The sequence below is a fragment of the Pinus tabuliformis genome, chromosome 4_2, assembly GCF_031772625.1.
Source record: "Pinus tabuliformis cultivar Carrire ecotype Pingquan chromosome 4_2, CPIR1, whole genome shotgun sequence".
Taxonomy (NCBI): domain Eukaryota; kingdom Viridiplantae; phylum Streptophyta; class Pinopsida; order Pinales; family Pinaceae; genus Pinus; species Pinus tabuliformis.
In genome coordinates, this window is record NC_142304.1 from 458,571,859 (window position 1) to 458,598,322 (window position 26,464).

General features: G+C 40.0%; 1 protein-coding gene across 3 annotated transcripts in view; it reads right to left on the reverse strand.

Moving 5' to 3' along the window:
• Window positions 1-26,464, reverse strand: part of UPL6 (ubiquitin protein ligase 6) — a 395,397-nt gene that overhangs the window by 297,428 nt on the left and 71,505 nt on the right. For all 3 annotated transcript variants that reach the window (XM_089428856.1, XM_089428854.1, XM_089428855.1), the window contains exons 6-7: window positions 11,565-11,741; window positions 11,058-11,240 (exon numbers count right to left, since the gene is read on the reverse strand). In XM_089428856.1, coding sequence (XP_089284982.1) covers window positions 11,058-11,240; window positions 11,565-11,741 — 360 coding nt within the window. The remainder of the gene's footprint in view (window positions 1-11,057; window positions 11,241-11,564; window positions 11,742-26,464) is intronic.

Here is a 26,464-nt window from a genome sequence, read left to right on the forward strand (position 1 = left end):
GGCATCTCTCGAGATCTTCTGAAAGATTTGTCTTCCATGAATTTTACATCTCGCCTCACTACAATCTTCTTGTTGCTAGGAACGTTGATTTCGTATGCCTTTGAGGTCTCACTATATCCTACGAGATACCCTTTTTCTGCAGTTTTATCCAACTTACTGCGCTTCTCATCTAGAATGTGAAAATAGGCCATACTCCCGAATATCCTCAAATGACTTACCTCAGGTTTCTTCCCGGTGAAGACTCCCTCTGGCGTTTTCTTCCCCAAAGCTCTTTGAGGTGTCCTGTTTTGAATGTATACTGTTGTGTTTCATGCTTCTGCCCATAGAAATCTAAGCAAATCTTAATCATACAACATGGCCTTTGTTGCCCCGGCTATAGTTCTGTTCTTTCGTTCTGCTACTCCATTTTGTTGTGGATTGTAGGGAGTTGTCCACTCTCTTTTGATACCTTTGTGCAAAAATCTGTGAAGTCTTTATTCGTGCATTCTCCACCATTATTTGAAAGTAGTACCTTGACCTTTTTCCCAATCATGTTTTCTACGAGAGCCTTGAACTCTAGAAACCAATCAAAGACCTCATCCTTGGTCTTTAAGAAGTAGATCCAAGTTTTTCTAGAATGGTCATCAATAAAGGCGACGAAATACTCGCCACCACTAAGAGCTCTAGTGGACATAGGGCCGCAAATATCTGTGTATCAATCTGAACACGCCATTGGCTCTGTTGCCACTTCTGGGAAATGCAACTTTTGCGTACTTCCCAGGTCCACATACTCGGCATAGATCATCGTGCTCGGTGTTGAGTTGGAACTCCTATTACAATCTCTCTGAGCATCCTAAGTGCTCCATGGTGCAAGTGCCCCATCCTCTTGTGCCATAGTTTCGTTCAGCTCCTCCCCACTATTGTTATCACTACCTATCAATGCCATTGGAGAATCGATCTGCAATCTATATAGCCTGTTGCTTCGAGCTACAATATGTCTCACCTTCTTCCAGGTGGGATGCTTGACATATACTTTCCTTCCTGCAAAGCATGCATCGCACCCCTTGTCCTACAATTGGGACAATAAAATTAGGTTCATACCCAATCCTAGCACATACAGTGCATTCGTGGCGCTAGTGTTGGTTCCATCTTCCGTCTGAAAAATCTATGGTGCCTCTCCCTACTGGAGTACACTTAGTTTTGTTGCCCATAGTGATCTGGAAATCCATTTGCTCCTCTTGATAGCTCGAGAAATATTCCCTTACTCCAGTCATGTGAGTTGAAGCTCCGTTATCAATATACCAGACACCAGCTAATGCCAATCTTGACAAACACGCAAACTCATCTTCCAATCTAGAAGATAATTTTGAGGCTTCTTGACTATCCATAATTTCTTGTGCTATTTTTCCTTCCCAACACTGAATTCACAGCTGCAAAAATACACGTCCTGCTCTGCGTGGAAACTGCTACGCTGCTCCCTTTGCCTCTGACAAATCTCGATCCGGAAAATTTTATTCTCTGTCAACTCACTCAGAGAATTAATTTTCCACGAAAATTTCCCACCTAGCAAATGGACTGTGCAGCCTCTCTGGGGTTTCGAACTGTTGCCTACGCAGTGCTTTCGAAATCCTTCTTCTGTCTGCAACCGAGCTCTTCCTGCTTTACCAGTGCTCTGATACCATGTGAAAATTTGGTGATCCCAAATCCTACTGCAACAACTGATAATATTTCTCCTATTTGTTAAATTACTTAAACAAATTATTTGCAGTTTTCTACGGCAAATATCGAAATACATACACTGCAACCTTCACAAATAAAATTCTGCAGAAAGTAAATACAAGAAAAATACTAGCACATATATAACCACAATGACAATTATTTTTGGACAATTGTCCCCGGAAAAACCCAATGTGGGAAAACCGGTGCAGCAAATGAGGGTTTCTTTTATTAATCTTCAACAATAATTTATGTACAAGATACGAATAGCCAAAATAGAGGAAGAATCACTGAGAGAAATTTATTGATGAATTTCTCACACTCCACAGCATTTTTTTGACCCCGAAGAGGACCTCCTGCCCTTTCGTTGGCCTTTCTGCGTCACCCTCTGCGCAGTGCTTGTGTCACTCCTCTGCGTTGATGAACTGCATCCCTCCTCTGTGCTGCCCCTTCCAGATTTTTCCTGCACCCTCCGACTATGTTGATGCCCTCTCTCTCCCACCTGCAACTCACTCTCTGACTCAATTTTCTCTTGCCAAACTTTAGCCACTATGAAAATCGATCTGCTTGAGCCACTGAGTATCTACCCCGATGTGTTCTCCATCAACCCATCGACTTCTTATAATCTTCTGTTGAAATACCAACGGCCAAGATTAAATCATAATCGATGGCTAAGATTAACTAGAAATCGATTCATGCCTTCTTCTAGAAGATTCTCACCATGACCTAATTAATACTCTTTAATTAACCAGATTTCCTAAGTTTAGACTTAGGAACCATTAAAAAAAATTAATTATTTTAATTAAGTCGCCTCTAAGTGGAATTTCCATAAACGATTTATGGGTTTTGGAGAATACATGTATTCTAGCCTCTCCACAAAATTTCGTGGCTAGAACACATCCAATGTTACAAAAATCAACATCTCATTCATCAATGCAAAAGGGAGTTAGCTTCTGAATTTGAGATGAAGGACCTAGGACTGATGCATAATTTCCTAAGGCTGGAGGTCTAGCAAAAGCCAAGTGAGATTTTCCTTTTTCAAGGAAAATACATTGTGAAGCTACTTGAGAGATGTGGGATGGTGGATTGCAAGTCTGTGTATACTCTGATGGAACTCAACTTCAAGAAGCTATGTGGAAGTGTTGTTGGACCCGATTAGCAAACCCTTCCGAGTATTGTCAACTTGTGGGGGCCCTGATGTTCTTGGCAATTCTCGTCCTGATATATGCTTTGTTATGAACACGTTGAGTCAATTTATGGTCGAGCCTCATCACATTCATTGGATTGCTACTAAGAATCTCTTGAGATGTCTCCGGGGCAAAATCCACTATGGACTAAGATACACCGCCGGGAATTTGAGGCTACATGGATATACAAATGTTGACTGGGTTGGCAGTGTGGTGGATCGTAAGAGCATGTCTAGGTGTTGCTTCTCTTTGGGGTCTGCTTCAATATCTGGGAAGAGAAGGAAGCAGAAATCGATTGCTCTAAGTAACACCAAGGCCGAATACATTGTTGCGAGTATGGCTTGTTGCGAAGCTGTTTGGTTGAGAAAGCTCTTCAGTGAGCTATTTGATCACATGTTGGATACCACCATGATCTTCTGCGACAACAAGAGTGGGATTCGCCTTTCAGAGAATCTCGTGTTCCACACAATGTTGCTTGGGAGTGGGAGCGACCATTTTCAGAAGCTCCCGGTTTGGGAGCGAATCCGGGAGCGATTTTTTAAAAATATATATATATTTTAATTTTTGATACATGTGTCAAAAAAAACATGTAGAATGATGAATTAGACATAAAAAACATAAAAAAAATATAGATTGATCATTGAACCATATCACATCAATCATCTAGAAATTATAATCGTCATCAACCATGTCCACAAGTTAGTAAAATACATATTACAACTGCAACATATTGAGTCTCATCATCATGAATCATGATTCATCAAATTCAATCTTAAAGTTTCAACTTCAAGCTTTCAAAATTGAAAATTCAATAACATTTATCATCATTGATCACCAAAGTTGTACTTGTAAGCTAAGTTTAACTATTACAAGAAGTAATATCTAAGATATTTCTAAATCCTAACTTCTAACTGTTAACATGATATGAAATGTTATAAATTTATAAAATGAAACATGAATAATGAAATGAAATGAAACAACTTTAGTCTTTCACGAAGCATCATATTCATAATTCACATCATTACCAATGAGTTATAATTGCCAAGGCCCAACTTCAAACTTCAAATTTTCATTGTCACAGTGATATATTGTTTACAAAAAATATCATTATGATATGAAAGAGTCAAGAGTCAAGGACTCAAAACTCAATAGTTATGAAAACTAAAGTCTAATAGAAACTAAAAAAGACAAGTAAAATGTAAATCAGAATCTACATGTGGCCCTTGCCACGAGAGTCTCCAGGAGTATAAGCAGGTCGTGGTGGTCTTCTAGGAGTCTCTCGCACAGACCGACGACCAGAACTAGAACCTCCACGTGAGGGTGTAGATGGAGGTGGCGACAGCAAAGGAACAAGACTCGGACCTCAAGCACTGCTACTGGATGGTGGAGGTGGAGGTGGCATGGCTGCTACAGCTGCTTCATCTTCATCCCTTACAAGTTCCTCTTCCAGTTCTTCAATATGTACAATGCCATCCTCCAAATTGTCATCCTCTAGGTGATTGTCCCAACTTTATATGTGGGATCCTCATAAGCCCGATCACAGTAATGACTCAACAACCTCAAGTTGTAGTGCACATAAACCAGGCTTTCTGCTCGGTTTTCATTGAGTCTATTTCTTTTCACATTATGTATGTAGCTGTAGGTGCTCCAACACCTTCTCTGCAGAAGAAGTATTTACAACCTGTGAAAGAACTTTTATTGCCAATTTTGGCAAAAGTCCATGCCCACCATATGTTTCCCACCATGTGAGAGTATCAAATCTATCTCTGTCGTCCATTGCATGGAAGTTACCATACAAACCAGTGCCACTGAAGTATCTGACTATTTCAAGGCGCACAGCTGCACATTCCTCCCTGTCAGGTACCAACTTTTCTAATGCTTCCAAATATCCTTTAGTTACCTCTGGATCTAAATGGGGTTTGGTCCTAACCCCACCCCCTGTTGCAGGTTGGCCCAACCAAGATGTAGAGTAGTATTTTGGCGTAAGGATATACGCCAAGCAATGTAGTGGAAGATTAAGCCTATTCCACCGTTCACACACACAATCATGAATCAGTTTGTACAAGTTGGGATCTCTATTATGAACAATGTCTTTTATTTCCCCCAACATGGTATCCATTTGCTCATACACCTCGCCAATCACTGGTTTGTCTGTATCTGCAAACCGAATCATGTGATAAATTGGCTTTCGGTGAAATCCAATACCTGCCTCACAGTTGTCCAAAACTGCCCATCAAGAGCGGCCTCCTCCACCATTTCAAAACCTGCCATGTCAGCTACATTTGTAGCCCTTTCCTTTAATACCTGCCAATGTGGACTTGATACCATGCTAGCTAATGCCTCTCTTACCTTCAAAAGGCGCCTGAAGGTGAGGTAATAGCTACCAAATCTGGTCTTCGCAATCTTCAACAACTCCAATCTCGAGTGACTGCGGAAAAGGCCATGGGTATTGCTATGATTTGTAATAAATTTTATCATTTGTTTGCCTTTCTTGTACAAATCACCAATCCATTGGTATTGTTCATTTTTGTTCTTGACAAGATCATGCAACAGAAGGTTCAATGTGTGAACCAAACATCCAGACCAAAATATGTTCGGGTATTTATCCTCAATAATTGCTCCCGCTGCCTTCCAATTAGGAGCATTATCAGTGATGACTTGGATGACATTATATGGGCCAATACGCTCAATTGTTTCAAATAATGCTTCTGCAATGTTGATGGCGGTCTTGAACTTGTCTGAGTAATCATGTGCAGCTAGAAAGATGGGACCACTAACAGACACAGCAAGAACACTTATCAATGGCTTGCCTTTTACACTTGTCCATCCATCAGATACAATGGACACCCCATGGTCAGTCCAAGAACTTGTCATTCTATTCAAAGAATGTGATATTTTTGCTTTTTCATGATCAAGGCCAACGGTTCTTGCCTTGTCATACCCAGCGCTCTTGTATCCTTTAGGGGCATCATTTATGGCAGAAACCATTTTGTGCCAATAAGGTGAGCGAAGAACATTGAATGGTATCCCACATGCATAGAGAAACCTGTAAACCTTTGAATCCACATCATTCCTACACCCCTCATCAAGGAAATCTGATATGGTTCTACGCCTTAAAGATGATGACCCTGTGCCTCCATATCCACTGCCTTGGGAGGATGCTGAAGGAGTTCTTTGTGAGTGTGAGCTTGGTTCAAAGAAACCCCTTGATTTTTTTTATTTGTATTGGGCTTCCTCCTCTTCTCTTATGTATTTGGCTCTATCCGCCGCTAACACCGTTGTACAAGTTTTGATTCCTATTTTTTGTCTCCATCCCATGGCCTTTTCCCGCAGAGGTGTCTTCTAGCACGGGTGTATGAACCTGTGTAATCAGTGTTGCAATGGGGGCAATGAAATTTAGTGGTTCCACCCCCTCTCCCTGTTTCAGCCCTGTTAACATATTTCCACAATGGAGTTTGGTCTTGTTTAGTTTTTTGAGGGTCATGTACACCCTCCTCCAGCTCCTCCTCACCGGGGTTTTCACCAATTTGACTTTCTCCAGCTTCTTCATCCCTCTCTTCAGTTTGGCCCCTCCGTTTCCTACTCTCCAGCACCATAATAACCATAAAAGGGACCAGGAAGAGGAAAATGCCAAGAAATATAGCCAGGTCCATGGTGTTTGATGTTTGTAAGGTTTTGATTCTTGAAACTGCAAATTAATTTAATTTATTGGGACTAATTAATTTAATTTATTAATTTAATTTAAATACATGATTTTTAAACTCAATAAGCTAAATTAAATTAACTAAATTACTACCTAACCAGCTAAACTAACTAAATTACTAAGTTACTTACCTCTGCAGGCTTGCTCCTCGCTCCTTGGCACTTGCTCCTCGCTCCTTAGCACTTGCTCCTCGCTCCTTTGCTCTTGCTCCAGCTCCAAACTCAAGCTCAATGAAGTAACAATGAATATTTTTTTGGCCCATTGGCCTTTTAAAACCAAAAAAAAAAAATTTAAAATTTATTTTTTTCGGGTCCACGGAATTTTTTTCCGCCGGATCGCTCCCGGCCCCGCGCAAATCGCTCCCGGAGCGATCGCTCCCTATGGCGATTCCTAACAGACTAGGGAGCATAAATTTTTTTGAGGGAGCACGCTCCCGTCCGGAGCGCGATTCGGGAGCGGGTTCGAGGGGGGGGGGGGGGGCGCTCCCCCGCAACATAGGTTCCACAACCACTCCAAGCTTATTGATATCAGGTACCACTTTATCTGGAATATGGTACAACAGGCAGCAACAAGGCTCCAACACATTAAGGACAGATGAGGAGTTCGCAGACATTCTCACGCAGCCCTTGGGGAAGGTCAAATTCTTAACCTTCTGAGAGAGACTTGGAGTCATGGAAAGACCCTCCTATGAGGATCCCGTATGAGTTGGACACTGAGCTCTAGGAGCTCCTGGGGGCTTGGGGTACTTCTTGGAGCTATAAGCAACCATAGGGTGAGTGGTTCACTTTCCCCTAGTGGTGCGCTATGTACAGGATGGGTGGTTCACCTACCCCTATGATACCCCATGATAGTTGACATGTGTGTAGAGTGAGTGGTTCACCTTCCTCTACGATTGACATATGCATAGGATGAGTGCTTCACCTTCTCCTATGGCATATCAGTAGGATGAGTGGTTCACCTTCTCCTACTAGTGCCCCAGCACACATACTACCCATGGAGTTTATGACTCATGGGAAATACATCTCATCTGGCCAATGAGTTGGGAAAAGTGGTTAGGGACCATAGCACTACCAATGGACGCATCGTGTACTGTTGTATTCCCTATGACTAGGATGCATGGTGTTCAACAACTTGATCTGGGATCAAGCACTGACATCTGTTAGTGGGGAGTGGTAAGGTCTTGTGACTCACTCTCGATCACTTCTTCTTCATTATTACTCCATGGTTCAACAGAGCAGTGATAACAAAGATGTTACATGATGACAGGATGGCATGATTATGACAAATGGATTGGCAGGTGGAATTCTCCCTACTTAAGAGGGAGTGTTAAAATTGGCAACTAGGGCCAAATTCCACCTTGGGACAGCTCATATGATGGAGATGATTATTGCATTGGATCCCTCTTTCCGAGAGGTCCATGTTTTATATAAAGATCATCTCATTCGGACAAGCAAAAGTGGAATTTTGAATTTACTCTCTCTCATGCGCAAATTGTTAAGGTCGGCCTCAGCGTAATCTAGGCTCATGAAGCCCAATAGATCTGTCCTCCCACCCTCATCGAATTGTATAAATAGGAATGACCTCTCTCCTCATTTGGACATCACTCACTCTTTCTTCTCTCTCCAAATCTGATTGGTTTGACCAGCTTGAAGATCAACTCTCTCTGTCACAAGTATGGATGGAAGGACGAATTTCTGGCTTAAATTGCAGGCCAAATTTCAGAGTTTCAGGACAGCAATGACCAAAGCTTCTTTGACCAAGTTCCACTGCATTTTCTGGGGCAGAATTTCGCTCTTGAGGCCGCATTTATCGGCACAGAAGTCAAGGTGTTTGGGGCTGTTTGACCAGCATTGACTTTTGTTTGGACCGCAAAAAATCACAGCAGATTTTCTCTCTCCTTTGACTGGGTTTGACCGAGCTGTTTTGAGCAGCATTTGACCTCCTCTTCGGGCCGAGTTTGACCAAGGAAGACCAACCTGCCTTGGTGGAGTTTTGCTCATGTTTTGACCAGCGTTGACTTTTTAGTTAGGGGTGAAATTCACTGCAGTTGACTGCAGAATTTTACAGGGCTGATTTGACCGTGTATTGGGCAAGTGAATTTGAATATTGTACTCTCTTTCTCTGCTGAACGATTGAATAATAATAATAAGATTTGATCAAAGGGTTTCCCCACATTGGGGTTTTCCCCTGGCATCTGCCAAATCTTGAGTCCTCTTGTCTTGGCTTGTTTTCTGCATATATTTTTATGTTCTAGCTGCATTTACTGTCAAGGTGATTAAATTAATGTGATTGCTGCTGGAAATAATCGGAAATTGTCAATGGGCTTCTAAAGGAACATTGAAGTAAATTGTGCTAAGCATAGAACATACCATTGTTATCTAAAATTAACAGAATGGGATTGTGCCCACCTGCTGTAATTTTAATTTTATATGCAGATAATGCTTGGCTTAACACACACCAACATTTCATATGCAGTTTCCAAAAGGTTCAGATGCTTCTTACGGCTCATTCTTGACACAGGTCTTATCCCAAAAGCACAAATTTATTCTCCTTAATCAATTTTTCCTTGTCAATTTTGTTTGTAGGCTTTCATGTTATTTAAAATTGGTCATCGATATTCTGACTAACTACTGACACCTGCAATCACAGTTTGTCTCCAATAGCGGTGGAAATCTATAATTTTTTGTAGTATTTCTGATGGCAGATGCAAATGATGACTATGTTCAGGTGAATCTGAACACCAATTTTTTACACAAACAACTCTGATTGGAGATGACGGTTCCTGCTTTATACTGGGTGTCTATATTTACTCTGCTATTTAATCTTTATTCTTTTGAGCAGCTTCCAACACATTCCCAAATAGATAGGTTCCAGTTCCAAAGGCCTTCAATAATCTTTACAGGACAGTGAATTATGGCAATTTTCCAAAAGTTTTTCTTCTTTCTTCTTTATCTTTTTTTTCTTTTAAATATACGAGAGAAAAATGACTGGAGTGGATGCAGGAGTGAATAGGATACTATCAACTCGAAGTGGAAATCGTGAAGTGAATGTGGCAATGAACAGGATATAAAGGAGTGCAAGTGGAAATCAGTGGAGTGAATGCAGGAGTGAACAGAAAATTCGAATGGAAATGAATGTCTCACGGCCTAAGTTTTACTGTCTCCTAACAGAAATTTTGGCTCCTGGCCAACAGGGATTGAAAGTTGAAATGGGCAAGTGAATTTGATTTTTGTACTCTCTCTATCTGCTGAAAGATTGAATAATAATAAGAAGATTTGATCAAAGGGTTTTCCCCACATTGGGGTTTTTCCCTGGCATTCGCCAAATCTTGTGTCCTCTTGTCTTGGCTTGTTTTCTACATATGTTTTTATGTTCTAACTGCATTTACTGTCAATGTGATTAAGTTAATGTGATTGCTACTGGAAATAATTGGAAATTGTCATTGGCCTGCTAAAGGAACAATGAAGTAAATTGTGCTAAGCATAGAACATACCATTGTTATCTAAAATTAACAGAATGGGATTTGTGCCCACCAGCTGTACTTTTAAGTTTTAACTTTATATGCAGTTAATGCTTGGCTTAACACACACCAACATTTCATATGCAGTTTCCAAAAGATTCAGATGCTTCTTACGGCTCATTTTTGACAAAGGTCTTATCACAAAAGCACAAATTTATTCCCCTTCATCATTTTTTCGTTGTCAATTTTGTTTATAGGGTTTTGTGTCATTTAAAATTGGTCATCAATATTCTGACTAACTACTGACACCTGCAATCACAGTTTGTCTCCAATAGCGGTGGAAATCTATAATTTTTTACACAAACGACTCTGATTGCAGATGACAGTTCCTGCTTTATACTGGGTGTCTATATTTACTCTGCTATTTACTCTTTATTCTTTTGAGCAGCTTCCAACATATTCCCAAATAGATAGATTCCAGTTCCAAAGGCCTTCAATAATCTTTGCAGGGCAGTGAATTATGACAATTTTCCAAATGTAAATAGGATATTACGGACTGGACATGTAAATCGTGAATTGAAAAAGCAATGAACAGGATATTAAGGAGTGCAAGTGGAAATCAGTGGAGTGAATACAGGAGTGAACAGAAAATTCGAATGGAAATGAATGTCTCACGACCTAAGTTTTATTGTCTCCTAACAGAAATTTTGGTTCCTGGCGAACAGGGATTGAAAGTTGAAACACACTCTCATTCCACTGTAGTTGACCAAATGGTTCATGCACTGACATATCCGATGAAAACATTACAAAGGCTCATATATAAGCGGCCAAAAGAGAAAATATAAAATATAAATACCATTTTATGATCAGCAAGTATGACTGGACACAACCTTTAAGAACTTCATTTATTTATTAGTACCATTGATGTTAATTACGTTCATTACAATTTGTAGCTTCTGCGATTAATATTATGAATGCTATAACAGGATTTTACTAAAGGTAAACTTCATACCGTCTGCAGAGTACAATCTGGCCGAGATAAAGCAAACCCAGCTACTTCTAGCACATTACCAAGCATGCAAGCATGACTAGGAAGCTGTGAAGATGTATCTGGAGGAAGAAGAGTGCGGAGACTTGGTAAAACATTTTCTATCTGTTGAACGTAACATGGCCAGAGACCTTGGCTCATCACAACCTGCAAACATATGCAGAAAATGCCATATAAAGCAGTAAGCCCTTTCAAACTATAAAAAGGGACTGTATTGTACCAGTAAAAGTTGTAAATAAGCAGAATTTCAATTGCAAAAACACAGCACATCCCAATAATTTATTTATAACACCAAGTAGCATGAATTCCATAATAGGGTTTACAAGCAAAGCCTTATTTGTCAATAACTCTGTATCTCAATGCCTCACAATTAATAATAATTGTTCAAATTAGAAAAGTACCTCAATTTCAACCTCCACAAATGAATAGTGATAAAACACAAATGCCCAGAATACAAAGTGCTTTTCTCACCTGCTTCAGATTTGGAAATTGCTTCCATAGGAAAGGAATGGACAAAATTTGTATTGGAAAACTCAAATGCATATTGTGAGCAGTGTAGAGCTTCTGAGCACTACTCAAAGCAAGTCTTGTAAGTAAACACTCTAGATAAGACACCCCACTTCCAGGAATGTTGGTTTGAATGCCTTGCTGCAACAACAGTACAAATGAGAATTGAATCCATATTATCAGAAAAACTGCACTTCAGCTTGAATGCATAACAACCAATAACATAGAATATATGCTACCATTTTTTAAAAGCAACCTATATAAGGTGGACCCAAAATCTCTCATTTGAGAGACAAGAAAAATGAGGACAAATAACTGTCTAACCAGTTGACGATTTATCACAATGTTTCATACTATAAAACCCATATCTGAAAACCATCAAAGCTCACAATTATGTTTGGGTCTGTGATCTGAAATGGATCCAAAATATTTCCTCATCCAAGCTTTGTAAATTAAATTGAGGCAAAGTTTGAAATCAGCAATCAGCTTGAAGACATAAGGCCAAAAGGCAAGGGAGAATCGAAGCTTGGGAAGAAGAAGGGCAGTAACAGAAGAAGGCTCAATGAGACAATCTGTTTCATGATTGGAGGACAAAGGAACCACAGAACCTATCCATGCATGGACAGATGATTGTCCATGAGCCAGAGCCCTTTGCATGTAACATCCCAGTTTTTAACTCCTGTGAAGTATAATGTAACTGTACATATGTGATTTAGGATGGTAAGCCTGTATGTTTTGTGCCAGAATGCCTAGCATCGTAATTGTACATCAAAATTAATAATAAAAGTAAAGCATTAGCTGCAACACGAGAGGGATGGATGATGATGTTTGGGAGGCTATGATTCCACAAGGATGCTAAAGGGGGTATTTTGAGGGGTTTTTACGTGCCTTCCTAAATCATTTGTTGTGATGAACATTTTATTTCCCATTTTAATCATTTCAATAACACAATTATTGAGCATGTAAAAGGTTGGTGGGAAAACTCATCTCACCTATTTACGAGAGCTTGGGCTGTGTACAATCACTTCTTGGAAAATTGAAATATCAGAATCAAACATGCAAGGGAGAAAAACGAAATTCAAGTAGAAGAGGAGGGTATGGTTTTTAGACAGCAAGAGCAGAGCAAAAGAAGAGCTTTGTGCTAGGAAGGAGCACCAGCTATACTGTATATGAAAGCAACCATGTAAGGGGCTGAGAATTGCCATAGGTGTTAGATAACTAGGATTCCTTCCTAGTGGATTCATAGCACTAGCTCACAGGTGGCATGCTATTGATATAAATGGAACAGCAAAGCCTACAATTGGGAGGAACGTCCCTCATATGCAGCAAGTTGGCCATTTTCCTCATGAGATGAGTGTTATGGTCACCATTTGTTGTTGTTGTCAAATGTTGTGTATTATTGTTGCAGCTTTATTCTGTTTTTTGTTCATTTGTTGTGTATGCTTAAAACGGTGTGCATCCACGTGTTTAAAAATTTCCAGTTAGATGCATAGCCTTTTTATCATGATGCACACATTTACTTTAATAATATCCAATTATTTTTGTTGGGCTTAATAGCAGGTACACAACAGTGGTATCAAAGCCTTGGTTGCAACAATGCAAAGGTCTGCTACAGAACAACAAAGTTTTCTTTGTGTCAAAGTGAGTAAAATCCCCCAACTTCTTGGCATATTTTTATCCAAAAAAATGAACATGGGTATGTTGAGGGTATGAACTCAGCAAGTAGGTTTCGGCAAATGCTCAGTGTGCACTATATTCAACACATCTGATGCCATAGAGTATCCTTTGTATTGTATTTCAAACCCTACACCTTGTTATTTTTCTTGTTAGAGTAGTCTCCATTTCACCATTCTATTTCATAGATTAAGGTTTAACTTTTGTCTTTAGGTTAGTTGTACATTTCAGAGCTTCTATTTCATGCACTTAATGTTATATGATGATTTTTGGATTTTATTTGAATGGACGCTACTTATGTAATTTTGTGTGTTGTTTGGGTGCAGATTCTAGATTCTCACATTCCTTCAATGAAGCAACATGTCCCCAAGTAGAGCGGGATGTTGACCACTCCGTGTCAACTACCCTATAGTAGTGTACATTTTCGCAAGAAGATTCCACCATGATCAAACAGTGAGATCATCCAGATTTCATCATCATCATTGGTCATCATTTGCAGAAGTCGTAAACCCATTCCACATGTTTATAATGTAAATGATCCTAGCAAGACCGTCTGTGTATGTAATAACCTAGGTAAGCCTACTTTTTTGGTAATGAGTTCTACCCTAGTAAGTTTTTCGTCTCACCAATTCATGTGTGTTTCTAAACACGAATAATCGGCAGAGTTTTTCCCTCGAACCTCACCCCAAAGCTAGGGTGGATTTTGTCGTCAAGATCTTAGGTAAGTCCTATTATTCTAGTCGAGTCTTTTGTAAAGTGATTTGGGAATTATTTTAGCTAATTGGCTAAAATATTTTACTACAAATCATTTGGTCTACTAGATCATATTTGAGTCACAGAATTGGGTAAATAATTGAGGATCTATAACAAACGGGTGTTCCCCCTTCATGTATTAAATTGTAATATGTAGATGTAAAAAATATTTTAGTGCATGGTCCCTCATATTTAGACACCATGGCTAAAATATTTGAGGGTCGGAAAATTTATTAATTCCCTCATGGGTCAATTAATTAAATTTTCTGGAAAAATTAAAGTAAAACCCTAAGCCATAAATTGAATTAATTTTAAGTCTTAGGAAAAAATAATTCTCCAAATTAAAAATTCGTGGGTTTTAGAAGAATTAATTTTTAGAGGTCCCCGATCAAGGGAATATTGAAATTTTCACGAGATTTTGGACCCTTGGGCCTTGGTGATTAAGTCAAAGTCAAGTTTTTGAGGAAATCAACTCTAAATAAATAATTTTGAGTTGATTAAAATTGAATTAAATAAAAAATTGAATTTCCTCAAAAATAAAACAATTTCAACGGAAGAGATTAAAAAATAATTAAATATTTTTCAACGATCGAGATTACTTCGACAAAGATCAAGCCAACTAGCTGTTGGAGAATTAATCTATAAATTAAAAGTCAGTTATCATTCAATTCATCAGATCTTTTAGATCGTGTACAAGCTCTCGAAGCTCTTTTGTATATATTTTTAAAATAATAACCACGCAAAGTCTTTGGGGTTTTAATGATGGCAGTTTTTTTCTTCAATATTTTATGGTAGTATAGTTTTTTAATCTTATGCCGAATATTACTTATAAATTGTCGATCAATAGCTTTCGTGGAATAATATATTGCACAGGTATCTTGCTTAATTTATTGGATCTAAGATAGCAATTTTAATTTGATTTGAATTAGCAGGTATCTCTAATTGTTGAAAATTATATTGTTATTTTATATTTCTATCGATCTGACAAATTTGATCTAGTATTTGCACAAATCATTCGTATTTAAAATTTGGGCGTTTGGGGAAGTCCTTGGTTGGACCAACGGACTCCCAAGGCATGAGATTTGAAGAGCCCGCTTGATTGAAACCCCATCATTTATCAAACGAAACTTCTCTTGTAGGGTTTTCCTGGCTAGTACCTCATTTAAAAATTTATTTATCTTTCAAAAATTGTGCTAAATAGTTAGATCTAGCTAGGAAGAGTCTTAGAGCTACAAATTTGGAAGCGGAGTTGGACTCATACTCCTCAAATTTGATACATCTGTAGATTATTTGTATAGATATGTAATTTACTTGTATAGATCTGAAGTTTTGTAACATAATTTTGAATTTTAACACTTGGGTTTTTGGGATTTTCTCTATTTTTGTACATATTGGGTATTGAAATTTTCTCTTTTCACTTGTGCAAGAATAGATCTGAGAAATCAGCCAAGGAAATCTTCAAATCTGAGCCAAATCTAGACCCTCGAGAGCAAGATCTGGGCTCAAAATTTGTTTGCAGGGTTAAAAAACAATTAGATCTTTCATTGAAGCATTCACATCTGGGGGTTTTGATAATAATTATTGGAGAATGATTGGAGGCAAAAATATCTTAGTTCGAAATTCAAAATTTTTGAACAAAATTTCAAATTTTTTAAGGCTTGAGACAAACCCTAATTCTCTGTCTATCATGGGCCTTTCCTGGTTGCTCCTCAGCTCAGCGTTTTACTAGTTGTGGCCTTTTTCCCCTTCACTTCTGCCCTGCAAACCTTGGCCTCCTTTTTTGTAGCTTCACTGCAGCCCTGAAACAATTTTTCTTCCTTTGTTGCCTCCTATCTTCCTTTGTTGCAGTCCCTTTCAACTTTTGCAGCATCCCTCCCTTCTCTCACGTTGCCACTAACATCCTCCTCTTTATCCTCACGCTACTGTGTAAGGCTTAACGCTGCCATTGTTTGGTTGCCTCTTGCTGCCTTTAACAGCCTTTAAGGCTTAGCGCAACACCTTCTATTGATTTCTGGTAGCATCGAATGTGCTCTAAGTCTCAAATTTTGCAGAGCGGCTTAGACATATGTATTCCACAATACACAGAAATCATTTTGGGAAATTCCACAAGGAGACATTTTTATTAAAATAATTAATTATTTTTAATGGGACCCGAAGTCTAAACTTAGGAAATTAAAATAATTAATGGGTATTAATCTAAAATGTGGGCGTAACTTCTATAAGAAGACAAAGATCGAGTCCAAATGATCTGAGCCATTGATTAGAATCTAATCTCGGGCGTCGGTTCTCAACTGGAAGATTATAAGGACATCGAGGAGCATTTGGAAGATACTCAGTTTCCGAAGTAAGACCGATTTTCTCACTGGTCGAATTTCGGCAAGAGAAAATCGAATCAGAGGGAGAGTTGCAAGGGAGAAGCAGAGAGAGAGGGTATTAGTATCAGTCTAAAGGATAGGAGCAAAAGACGCAGTGCAGAGGGAGGACAGCGCAAAGGCAATGTGACGTTGGGATTGCACAGTGCTCACGCAGGGGCTGATGCAGTGAGACGCAGAGGGGGCAGCAAGTCCTCTCCTATATCAGTAACTCATCGAGAAGTGTCTGTAAAATCTCTCAAAGAGAATTCTCTTCTATTATGTTGGTTGTATCTTGTACATGAGATTTTTGCTAAAGAATAATGAAAAAACCCTCATCTGCTACACCGGTTTTCCCACATTGGATTTTTCTGGGGACAATTGTCAAAAATAACTGTCATCGTGGTTATATTTGTGCTAGTATTTTTCTTTGTATTCACTTTCCGCAGTATTTTAATTGTGAAGGCTGCAATAGAATTTATTTCGATATTTGTTGTAGAAACGTTGTGAATAACTTATTTCTGAGTGAATAAGTATAAGAAATAATATAAATCACTGCAGTTGGATTTACTTAGAAATTTTCACATGGTACCAAAGCAAGGTTAACCAGGAGTCCAGACCGGAAGAGCCCGCATTAAAGAGAAGGAGAGAGTTCGAAACTACCGCATGGGCAGAAAATCAAATCCCAGAAGAATTGCGCAGTCGAGCCTAGGAGGGCAAAATTCTCATGAGAAAACATCTCTCTAAGAGAGTCAACAAAGAGGAAAATTTCAAAATTTGAAGTTTTCTAGTGATAAAGGTAGCAGCGCAGAGTAGTCTTTAGGAGAACACAGTTTTTCCTGCAACAGTTGTTGGGGCAGGATAGCGTTAGAGATCGTTAGAAAAATAGCACAAAGATGAAAACTCAAGATGTCTCTGAATTATCTTCCAGATTAGAAGAAGAATTCACGTGCTTAGCAACTTCAGCGTCAGCAGATGTTTGGTACATTGATAGTAGGGCTTCAGCCCATATGACTAGAGTACGAGAATATTTCTTGAGTTATCAAGAAGAACAAATGGACTTCCAAATTACTATGGAAAATAGAACTAAGTGTACTCCAGTAAGGAGAGGCACCATAGCATTTCAAACGGAAGCAAGGACCAACATCCAAGCCACCAATGTTCTGCATGTGCCCGGGTTAGAAATGAATCTGATTTCAGTGCCCAAGTTACAGAACAAGGGATACAATGTCTACTTCATTGGAAAGAAAGTATATGTCAAACATCCAAGCTGGAAGAAGAGGAGACAAATTGGAGATCGAAGCAACTGACTGTATAGGTTGTAGCTCGAGTCTCCAATGGCACTGATAGGCAGCAGTCATAATGGTGAAAAGGAACTGAAAGAATTATGGCACAGGCGAATGGGACACTTACACTATGGGGCACTAAGGATGCTAAGAGGGACAATTATAGGAGTTCCAATCCTTAGTACTAGGCATGATGATTTATGCAGAGGATGCGTACTAGGGAAGTACGTTAAAGCAGTTCTTTCCAGAAGCAACAATAGAGGAGAATGTGTATTGGGATTGATACACTCAGATATCTGTGGCCCAATGTCCACAAGAGCTCTTAGTGGTTGCGAATACTTCGTCACCTTTATTGATGATCACTTTAGAAAAACCTGGATCTATTTCTTAAATACCAAGGATGAGGTCTTTGATTGATTCAGAGAGTTTAAGGCTCTCGTTGAAAACATGACAGGGATAAAGATAAAGGTATTGTGTTCTAATAATGGTGGAGAATATACGGACAAAGATTTCACATATTTATGCGCAAAGGAGGGCATCAAAAGAGAATGGACAGCTCCATATAATCCGTAGCAGAATGGAGTAGCAGAGCAGAAAAATAGAACTATTGTTGGGGCAACAAAAGCTATGTTGTATGATCAGGACTTGCCTAGATTCTTATGGGTAGAGGCTTGCAACATAGCGGTATATATCCATAATAGAACTCCTCACAGAGCCGGAAGTAAGTCATCTCAAGATATTTGGAAGCGTGACATATTGTCACATTCCAGACAAAAAGCACAGTAAACTGGATCAGACTGCAGAAAAGGGGTACCTTGTAGGATATAGTGAAACCTCAAAGGAATATAGAATCTACATTCCTAGTAGTAGGAAGATTGTAGTGAGACGAGATGTGAAGTTCATGGAGAATAGAGCCTTCAGGAAATCTCGAGAGATGCCAGCAGAAGGTTAGTCAGTAGATGTTCCATTAGTCCAACAACAACAGGGGCAGCGAGGAGGACAAGCAAGAGGACAGACACCTAGATTGAGTATAGTGATCAGTACCAGCATTTCCCCAAAAGAAGGAAATCCAGATAGTTCTCAGCAGATAGAACAACAGGACCAAGAGGAGAAGTTGATTGAGCCTCCCACCACCAGTGGTAGAACCAACAGGGAAGTACGGCAGACGCAGAGGAGTTTGTTGGAGCTCCTAGAACCGAGAAGAAGCAACGTAGACAACCTGACAGATACCAGGCCTTGGTAGCACAGGTTGAAGAACCCTCTAGCTTTCAGGAAGTCATTCAACACCAAGTTTGAGTGGATGCCATGGTAAAAGAGTATAGTTCTATCATGACGAATGATGTCTGAGAAGTAGTACCTAGACCAGAGAATAGATCAGTTGTAGGATTATGGTGGATCTACGAGATCAAGTATGTTGCAGATGGCAGTATAGAGAAGTACAAGGCTAGGTTCATGGCAAAAGGGTACACACAAAAAGATGGAACAAACTATGAAGAGGCCGTCGCCCCAGTAGCCCGATATTCCTCGATCAAATTTGTTATATCCCTAGCAGCTCAAATGGGATGGGAGATTCACCAGATGGATGTCAAGACAACATTTCTGAACGGAGTGATAGAAGAAGAGGTGTATATAAAACAGCCCAAGGGCTTCGAAACGCATGAAAAGAGAACTCATGTGTGTGGATTAAAGAAAGCCCTATATGGGCTTAAGCAGGCACCCAGAGCATGGTATGGTCAAATTGATAGTTACTTGCAGCAGTTGGGATTCGTCAAAAGTGATGTTGATCCCAATCTCTACTATTTAATGGTAGAGAATAAGCTACTTATTCTGGTATTATATGTGGATGACTTGTTTTTAACAGGGTCATCTAGGCTCATACAGGAGTACAAGAAAAATCTTGAAGTAGAATTCGACATGGCGTTAATGCATTATTTTCTAGGATTGGAAGTTTGGCAGAAGAATGGAGAGATCTTCCTTGGGCAAGGAAGATATGCTACAGAAATTCTGAAGAGATTCAGAATGCAGGATTGTCGACCCATGGCTACTCCCATGATCACCAACTGGAAGAAAATAGATGCATCAGGAGACAAGGAGGTGGACCCCGCCTTGTACAGACAGCTCATTGGGTCGCTCATGTATATGGTCAACACTAAGCAAGACATTTGCTTCGCTGTCTACACACTTAGTCAGTTCATGATGGAACCGAAAAGGGTGCATTGGGCAGCGTCTAGGCACATTCCAAGGTATGTGCGTGGAACAGTCAGATATGGGTTGAAATATTCCCGAGGGGATAATGTCAGATTGAATGGATTCACAGATGTAGATTGGGCAAGTAGTTCAGTAGACCGGAAAAGTACCTCTGGGTACTGCTTCAGTGTTGGATCAAGAATGACCTCTTGGTGTGGTAGGAAGCAGAAGTCGGTAGCTCTAGGCTCAACAAAAGCTGAATATATGGTAGTGAGCACAGCTACGTGCGAAGCTATATGGCTTAGAAAACTACTTGTGAGTTTTTTCATAAAAAGGATGGAAGTGACTAGGATTTACTGTGATAACCAAAGTTGTATCAAACTCTCTGAGAATCAAGTATTTCAAGATTGGTCGAAACACATTAATATCAGATGTCAATTTATCAGAGACTGTGTTCAGCATGGGGCAGTACAACTGCAATATGTCCCCATAGGAGATCAGGTAGCAGACATACTCACAAAGGCTCTAAGAAGAGCTAAGTTCATTCAGTTCAGAGAGCAAATGGGTATGGTGGAGAATCTGTTTCAGTAGCAGAAACAGGTAAATTCTCAGTTACAGTGGCAGGGAATGAGAGAGAGTTGCAGTACAGATGCAGTGTTCGCAGTGGCAGGGTCAGCAACAGTACAGATGCAACACTTGCGCAGTAGTTGTTGGGCAGTGATGTCAGACATCAGCAACGCAGAGGGAGATGTTACAAAACAAGGGGATGCTTCGGCAGTCACATTGCTAGAGCACATTCCTCGCTAACAGGGAGTGTTGATTTCTGGTAGCATCGAATGTGCTCCAAGTCTCAAATTTTGCAAGGAGGCTTAGACATATGTATTCCACAATACCCAAAAATCGTTTTGGGAAATTCCACCCAGAGACAGTTTTATTAAAATAATTACTTATTTTTTATCACTGTTTTGAAAAATGATCGGTTCGAAACCGACTCGGTCCGAGTCATGCCCCCACCGGGTCGACTCAGCCTTCGAACCGAAACGGTCAGCCGGGTTATTACCGAGTCGGCCGAGTTGTCTAACGACTCGGCCGGATCAGTGATAACCCGGTCGGCTCGGCCAAGTCCGAGCCTACTCGGCCGGCTTGGTGAAAGCGACCAGAAAAAGCCAGAACAACGCGGTTTTCTTTTTTAATTGTTTTTTGGGGACTCCAAACCCATTTCTAATTTGCCTTTAGGTTCTTTGGGGTCCATTCCCCTCTCCTAAACCCTGTAAAACCCACCCAACCCCTCTCATTTTCTCACATCCATCTCAACATTGCATTTGAGTGAGAATTTGAGTGAGAGTTTGTGAGGACTTGTAGAGTTTGTTTTTGGAGCAGCAGTGAGGAGTCTTGGGCGAGCATTGTAGCAAGAATGAGGAGCTTCTTGGGCAGCCATTGGAGCAGCAATGAGAAGTTGGTTTGTTGGAGCAACCTTGAGGAGGCAATTTGTGCCTAGAGGTATTTTTTTTCACTTGTAAAAATCTGTTTTTGCATATTTATTTTTTTGTGCAAATCTGGAAATTCAAAAGAGTGTTTTTTGTGAAAGAAATGAACACTAAAGCAATGCTATTTTTTTTGTTTTCATTTTCAAATTTTTTCCTTTGATTTCCAAGTGAAAAAATGGCACCTAGAGTGAAAGATGTTGCTTAGGCATATGTTGAAATGGTTGATAGTCAAATGCATTGCAAATTTTGCCATAGAAAAATTAAGGAAGGTCCTGGGGGCATTAATAGGCTGAAACAACACTTGGCGGGGATTAGAGGCCAAATTACTCCATGCGAATCACCAGAAAGATGGCGCCAACTTTGAGAAGTTTAAAGAAGAAAAGGCTAGGCAAAAAGAGTTAGAGGCTAAAATTGGGAGGAAGAGTATACAAAAAATGTTGGCTACCAACCCCCATTTTGATTTTGAGGGTTCTTCCTCTATCCCTTGTACTGATGCATCCAACCCCTTTCGATGTGTTCCTCCCTCTTTAGAGTCTATTCAAGAAAAGGGCAAGGGTAAAACGAAAAAGAAGGGTGATATGAATATCAAAAGTTATTTCACTGTCACACCCTCCTCTCCATGAGATGCACATGGTCCTCAAGCTAGTAGAACTTTGCAACCCACTTTAGATAACCATTGGGAGAAAGAATCGAGGGAAACTTCTTGTGATTACATATGTAGATGGTGGCATGATGCTTATATCCCCTTCAATGCTTCCTGTTCACCATATTATGAGCCTATGTTTGATGCCATACATGTTGTTGGAAAAGGCTTCAAAGGCCCTACTATGCATGAGATAAGGGGGTATCGTTTGCAAAAAGAAATTGCCTCCATTAATGAGTATTTGAAAGATTTCAAGGACTCATGGGCAAGAACAGGATGTACCATCATGTCAAATGGATGGACTGATCAAAGGAACCATACCGTCATAAACTTTCTTATCTTCTTCCCATAGGGAACCATGTTGCTAAAATCAGTTGATGCATCTGATAAGGTAAAAGATGGACAATTGTTGTTTCAGCTATTGGATGAGGTTGTTAAGTAGGTGCGGGTGGCTAATGTTGTTCAAGTCATCACAGATAATGCCTCTAACTATGTTCTTGCTAGTAAACTGTTAGAGGAAAAACACAAAACCATATTTTGGACCCCATGTGTTGCACATTGCATAGACCTCATGCTTGAGGACATTCGCAAATTAGATTGGGTCAAAAACACTGTAGATTATGCCAAAAGCATAACAAAATTTATCTACAATCATTCATGGATTTTGAGCCTTATGAGGAGACACACAGGGAGCAGGGATATTATTAGGCATGCCATCACTAGATTTGCTACTCATTTTTTGACATTGCAATCTATGCTTTCACAACATAGAAACTTGCAAAAGATATTTTCGAATGATGAATGGAATCAAAGCCAGTGATCTCACAAACAAGAAGGCAAAGAATTGAAAAAGAAAGTTAATTAAGAAATACTTTGGAGAAAGGCAGCAGAGATTGTGAAGCTTGTTGAGCCACTGGTTAAGGTGTTGCAGTTGGTGGATGGGGAAAGATTGGTTATGGGCTTCATTTATGAGGCTATGGATCAAGCAAAGGAGCAAATAAATAGGGCATACAAGGATAAAGTGGCTAAGTATGGGCCCATTTGGGCAATCATTGATGAAAGATGGAACAATCAACTCCATTGCCCTATACATGCAGCTGGGTATTTTTTGAGCCCACGGTATCATTATAAAGCTAAGGCCACAGGAGCTTTGAAGGGGGAGGTTAGAGATGGATTGATTGACTGCATTGATCGCATGATCCCATTGGAGTGTGATCAGTTGGAGATACACCGACAGGTCACAAGCTTCAGCAAAGCCACGGGTACCTTTGGGAAGAACCTAGCAAAGAATGCAAGGGACGCAGATGAGCCAGGTAAACAAAAATTTCAATTTTCAAATTCTTAATACTTATTTTGTTACATCGTTTATAATTTGAAAGTTGAATATAATTTGTAATTTTGTTGAGCTAACTCATTACACTCCTATGTTTTTCGAAGCACAATGGTGGAGGCTTTTGGTAGCCATTGTCCTGAATTGCAGAAGTTTGCAATTTGTATTTTAAGTCAAAGTTGCGGTGTTACTGGGTGTGAGCACAATTGGTATGTCTTTGAGAGGATTCACACGAAGAAGAGAAACCGTTTGGATCAAAAACGGTTAAATGATCTAATCCGTGTCCAATACAACCTCCGGCTCAGACGCAACCAATTGCTAAACAAAAAACTGATTCAGATCCCATTGTGTTGGAAGATATTGATCCAACATCAGATTGGGTAGTGGAGAGTCATCCAGCAGAGTTTGATTCTAATGAGGATATTGATTCTGATTTACAGACGGTGGCATCACTCGAACATAATGTTCAGTTGAATGCAGATCCCGATCCACTTATACCAGCCTCAGGGCCAGTAAGTCCTCCAGTTGCAAGCGCTTCCTCTGCTCAGCCACGACAGAAGCGCATATCTCGTCTATCTCAGCTTGCAGTTGTTGCACAGCCTGCTAGTGCTACCACTTCTACAATTGCAGTTAGAGATGATAATGAGGAGGAGACATTGGTTGACCTATCTGACTCTGATCCAGAGGTTGAGCCAGATGATCTTGACTCCTCTAGCAGTAGCCAGTAGTACTGGTCACAGTTTACTTTTGTTGTAGAGGCCATTTATAGCCTCCTTGGTTATGTGTTTTTATTTTGATCTCTATATCATCATCATGTATGTATTGGACAGTGCACTGTGTGCCATTTTGATGTAATGGATATATTCATGAGCCTACTTTGATCATATGTTGTCTTCTATCTATATTCTAATGCTGTGTGTTTGGAAACATGAATGAAAATCTTTAAAATTATGCTTTTTTATAATAATAAAAATATTTAATGTATTGTTTACAACGATCGAGTCATTGAAATCGAGTCAGCCGAATCGATACGGAGTCGGAGTCGAGTCGAAATTTTAAAACATTGTTTTTAATGGGACCCTAAGTCTAAACTTAGGAAATTAAAATAATTAATGGGTATTAATCTAAATTGTGGGTGTAACTTCTAGAAGAAGACGAAGATCAAGTCCAAATGATCCGAACCATTGATTAGAATCTAATTTGGGTCATTGGTTCTCAACTGGAAGATTATAAGGACATCGAGGGGCAATTGGAAGATACTCTAGAGGCAGATACTCAGTGTCCCAAGTAAGATCTATTTTCTCACTGGTCGAAGTTTGGCAAGAGAAAATCAGAGAGAGAGTTACAGGTGAGAAGTAGAGAGAGAGGGTATCAGCATCAGTCTGAAGGTCGGGAGCAGAAGACGCAGAGCATGTGAAAATTTCTTAATTGAACAAGTCAGAAATTCTACTGCAATAAACTGATTTGCATTACCTAATTGTGTTCTTCATTTAACAAGTTATTTTCAAAAATATTCGGAAAATATTAATGTAAATACATTGCAGCCTACACCAATATACAGATCAAGTACTGAAAAATAAATGAGACAAACACACAAACGACACACTTATTTTTGGACTAAACGTTCTCAGAAAAACCCAATGCGGGAAAACCGATGTAGCAACTCTGAGGGTTTTCTATTATTAAGCAAAAGATCTAAATACAAATACAGGTTGCCCTCCCGGCAAACCAGTGATAGATAAATTCAATGGAAGAAAACCTGAGTGAGTTTTACCTCACTTCACCCAGCAGATTTTGGCTAATCTGGCAGCAAAATTGGTTGGCCCCGGCTACAACTGCGCAGCCCCTTCGCAGTAACTATGTGGGCCTGCGTGGAGCTGTTTGAGGCTCTGCGCCATCTTTCTCGACTATTCCGACAGTTCTGGCTCTCTGCGTCAAAGGTCGTTCTCTCCATCTGCACTGGCCCTTCTGGCTCTGCGTCAAGGCTGTGTGGGCCCAGACTGGCCCATCGTCATCACTCTTGGCCACTACGCTGCCTCCACAAGCTTCTCTCCGCTTCTTTGTCTATATTCCCGAACTATCACTGCCCCGCAGCTACAAGATCTGCCCAATCAATTTCCCTCCTGAGAACTTCTCACCTCAAAAAATCGATTTCCTCAATCTCACTGTGTGTCTTCTCCAACTAACCCCAGGCCTCCATTTATACTTTTCCTGTTGAAAAATCAACGGTCGAGATTAAGTCTCTAATCAACGGATAAGATTAAATTAGACTTGATCCTCGTCTCTTAGAAGCTTCTCATCCATATTTTCATTAATACCCATTAATATTTTAATTTTCCTAAGTTTAGACTTTAAAAATATTAATTATTTTAATAAAATACAATCCGAGTGGAATATCTCCAAACGACTTCTGGGTCTTGGAGATCTCATGTGTTCTAGCCCCTCCACAAAATTTCGGAGCTAGAGCACATCTGATGCTACCCAAAAATCAACACTCCCTCTTAGCGAGGAATGTGCTCTAGCAATACTTCCCAGCAAAAGTATCGCACTAATCCACGGCATCGGTCCTCTGTGTTGCTGATGCTCAGCCTCGTGCCCCTCATCCATTGTGTTGTTGCAATCTGTACTGCTGCCCATGACACTGCCACTGTCACTGCTACATCTGTACTGCAACTCCCTCTCAATATGTTGCATCATGCTGCCCATAGCACTGCCACTGATAACTGCTGCACTACAACTCGTTTGCTGAGAAGTAAGCAACTAAAAAATCACCCAAAAGCTAACATGTTCATCAATCTGGATACCCCGTGATGTTGAAGCTACCTCTACTGCTAATATGTGTTGACTCTCTGATGAAACTGCGTTGTTGTTGTATCTGCTCTGTGCCTCCCACACTGCTCAACACTCTGCTGCGTTGCTTCAGACTTTGGCACTCTAGCTCTGCCATTGTCGCTCCACCATCCCTCGCACCAACTGACTCCTATCATTCTGCTACTGTCATTAAGGGCTCTCGTAGCCGTATGTGATCCAAGAGTTTGGGTACCACAAGGATCTTGCGCCTCTGTAGTCCTCCCGACTACAACTCAATATCGCCCCAGCTCTTCTCTAGAGGTGCATGAGCACTCATGGCGCAATCCTCATCGTCGTCCTCCT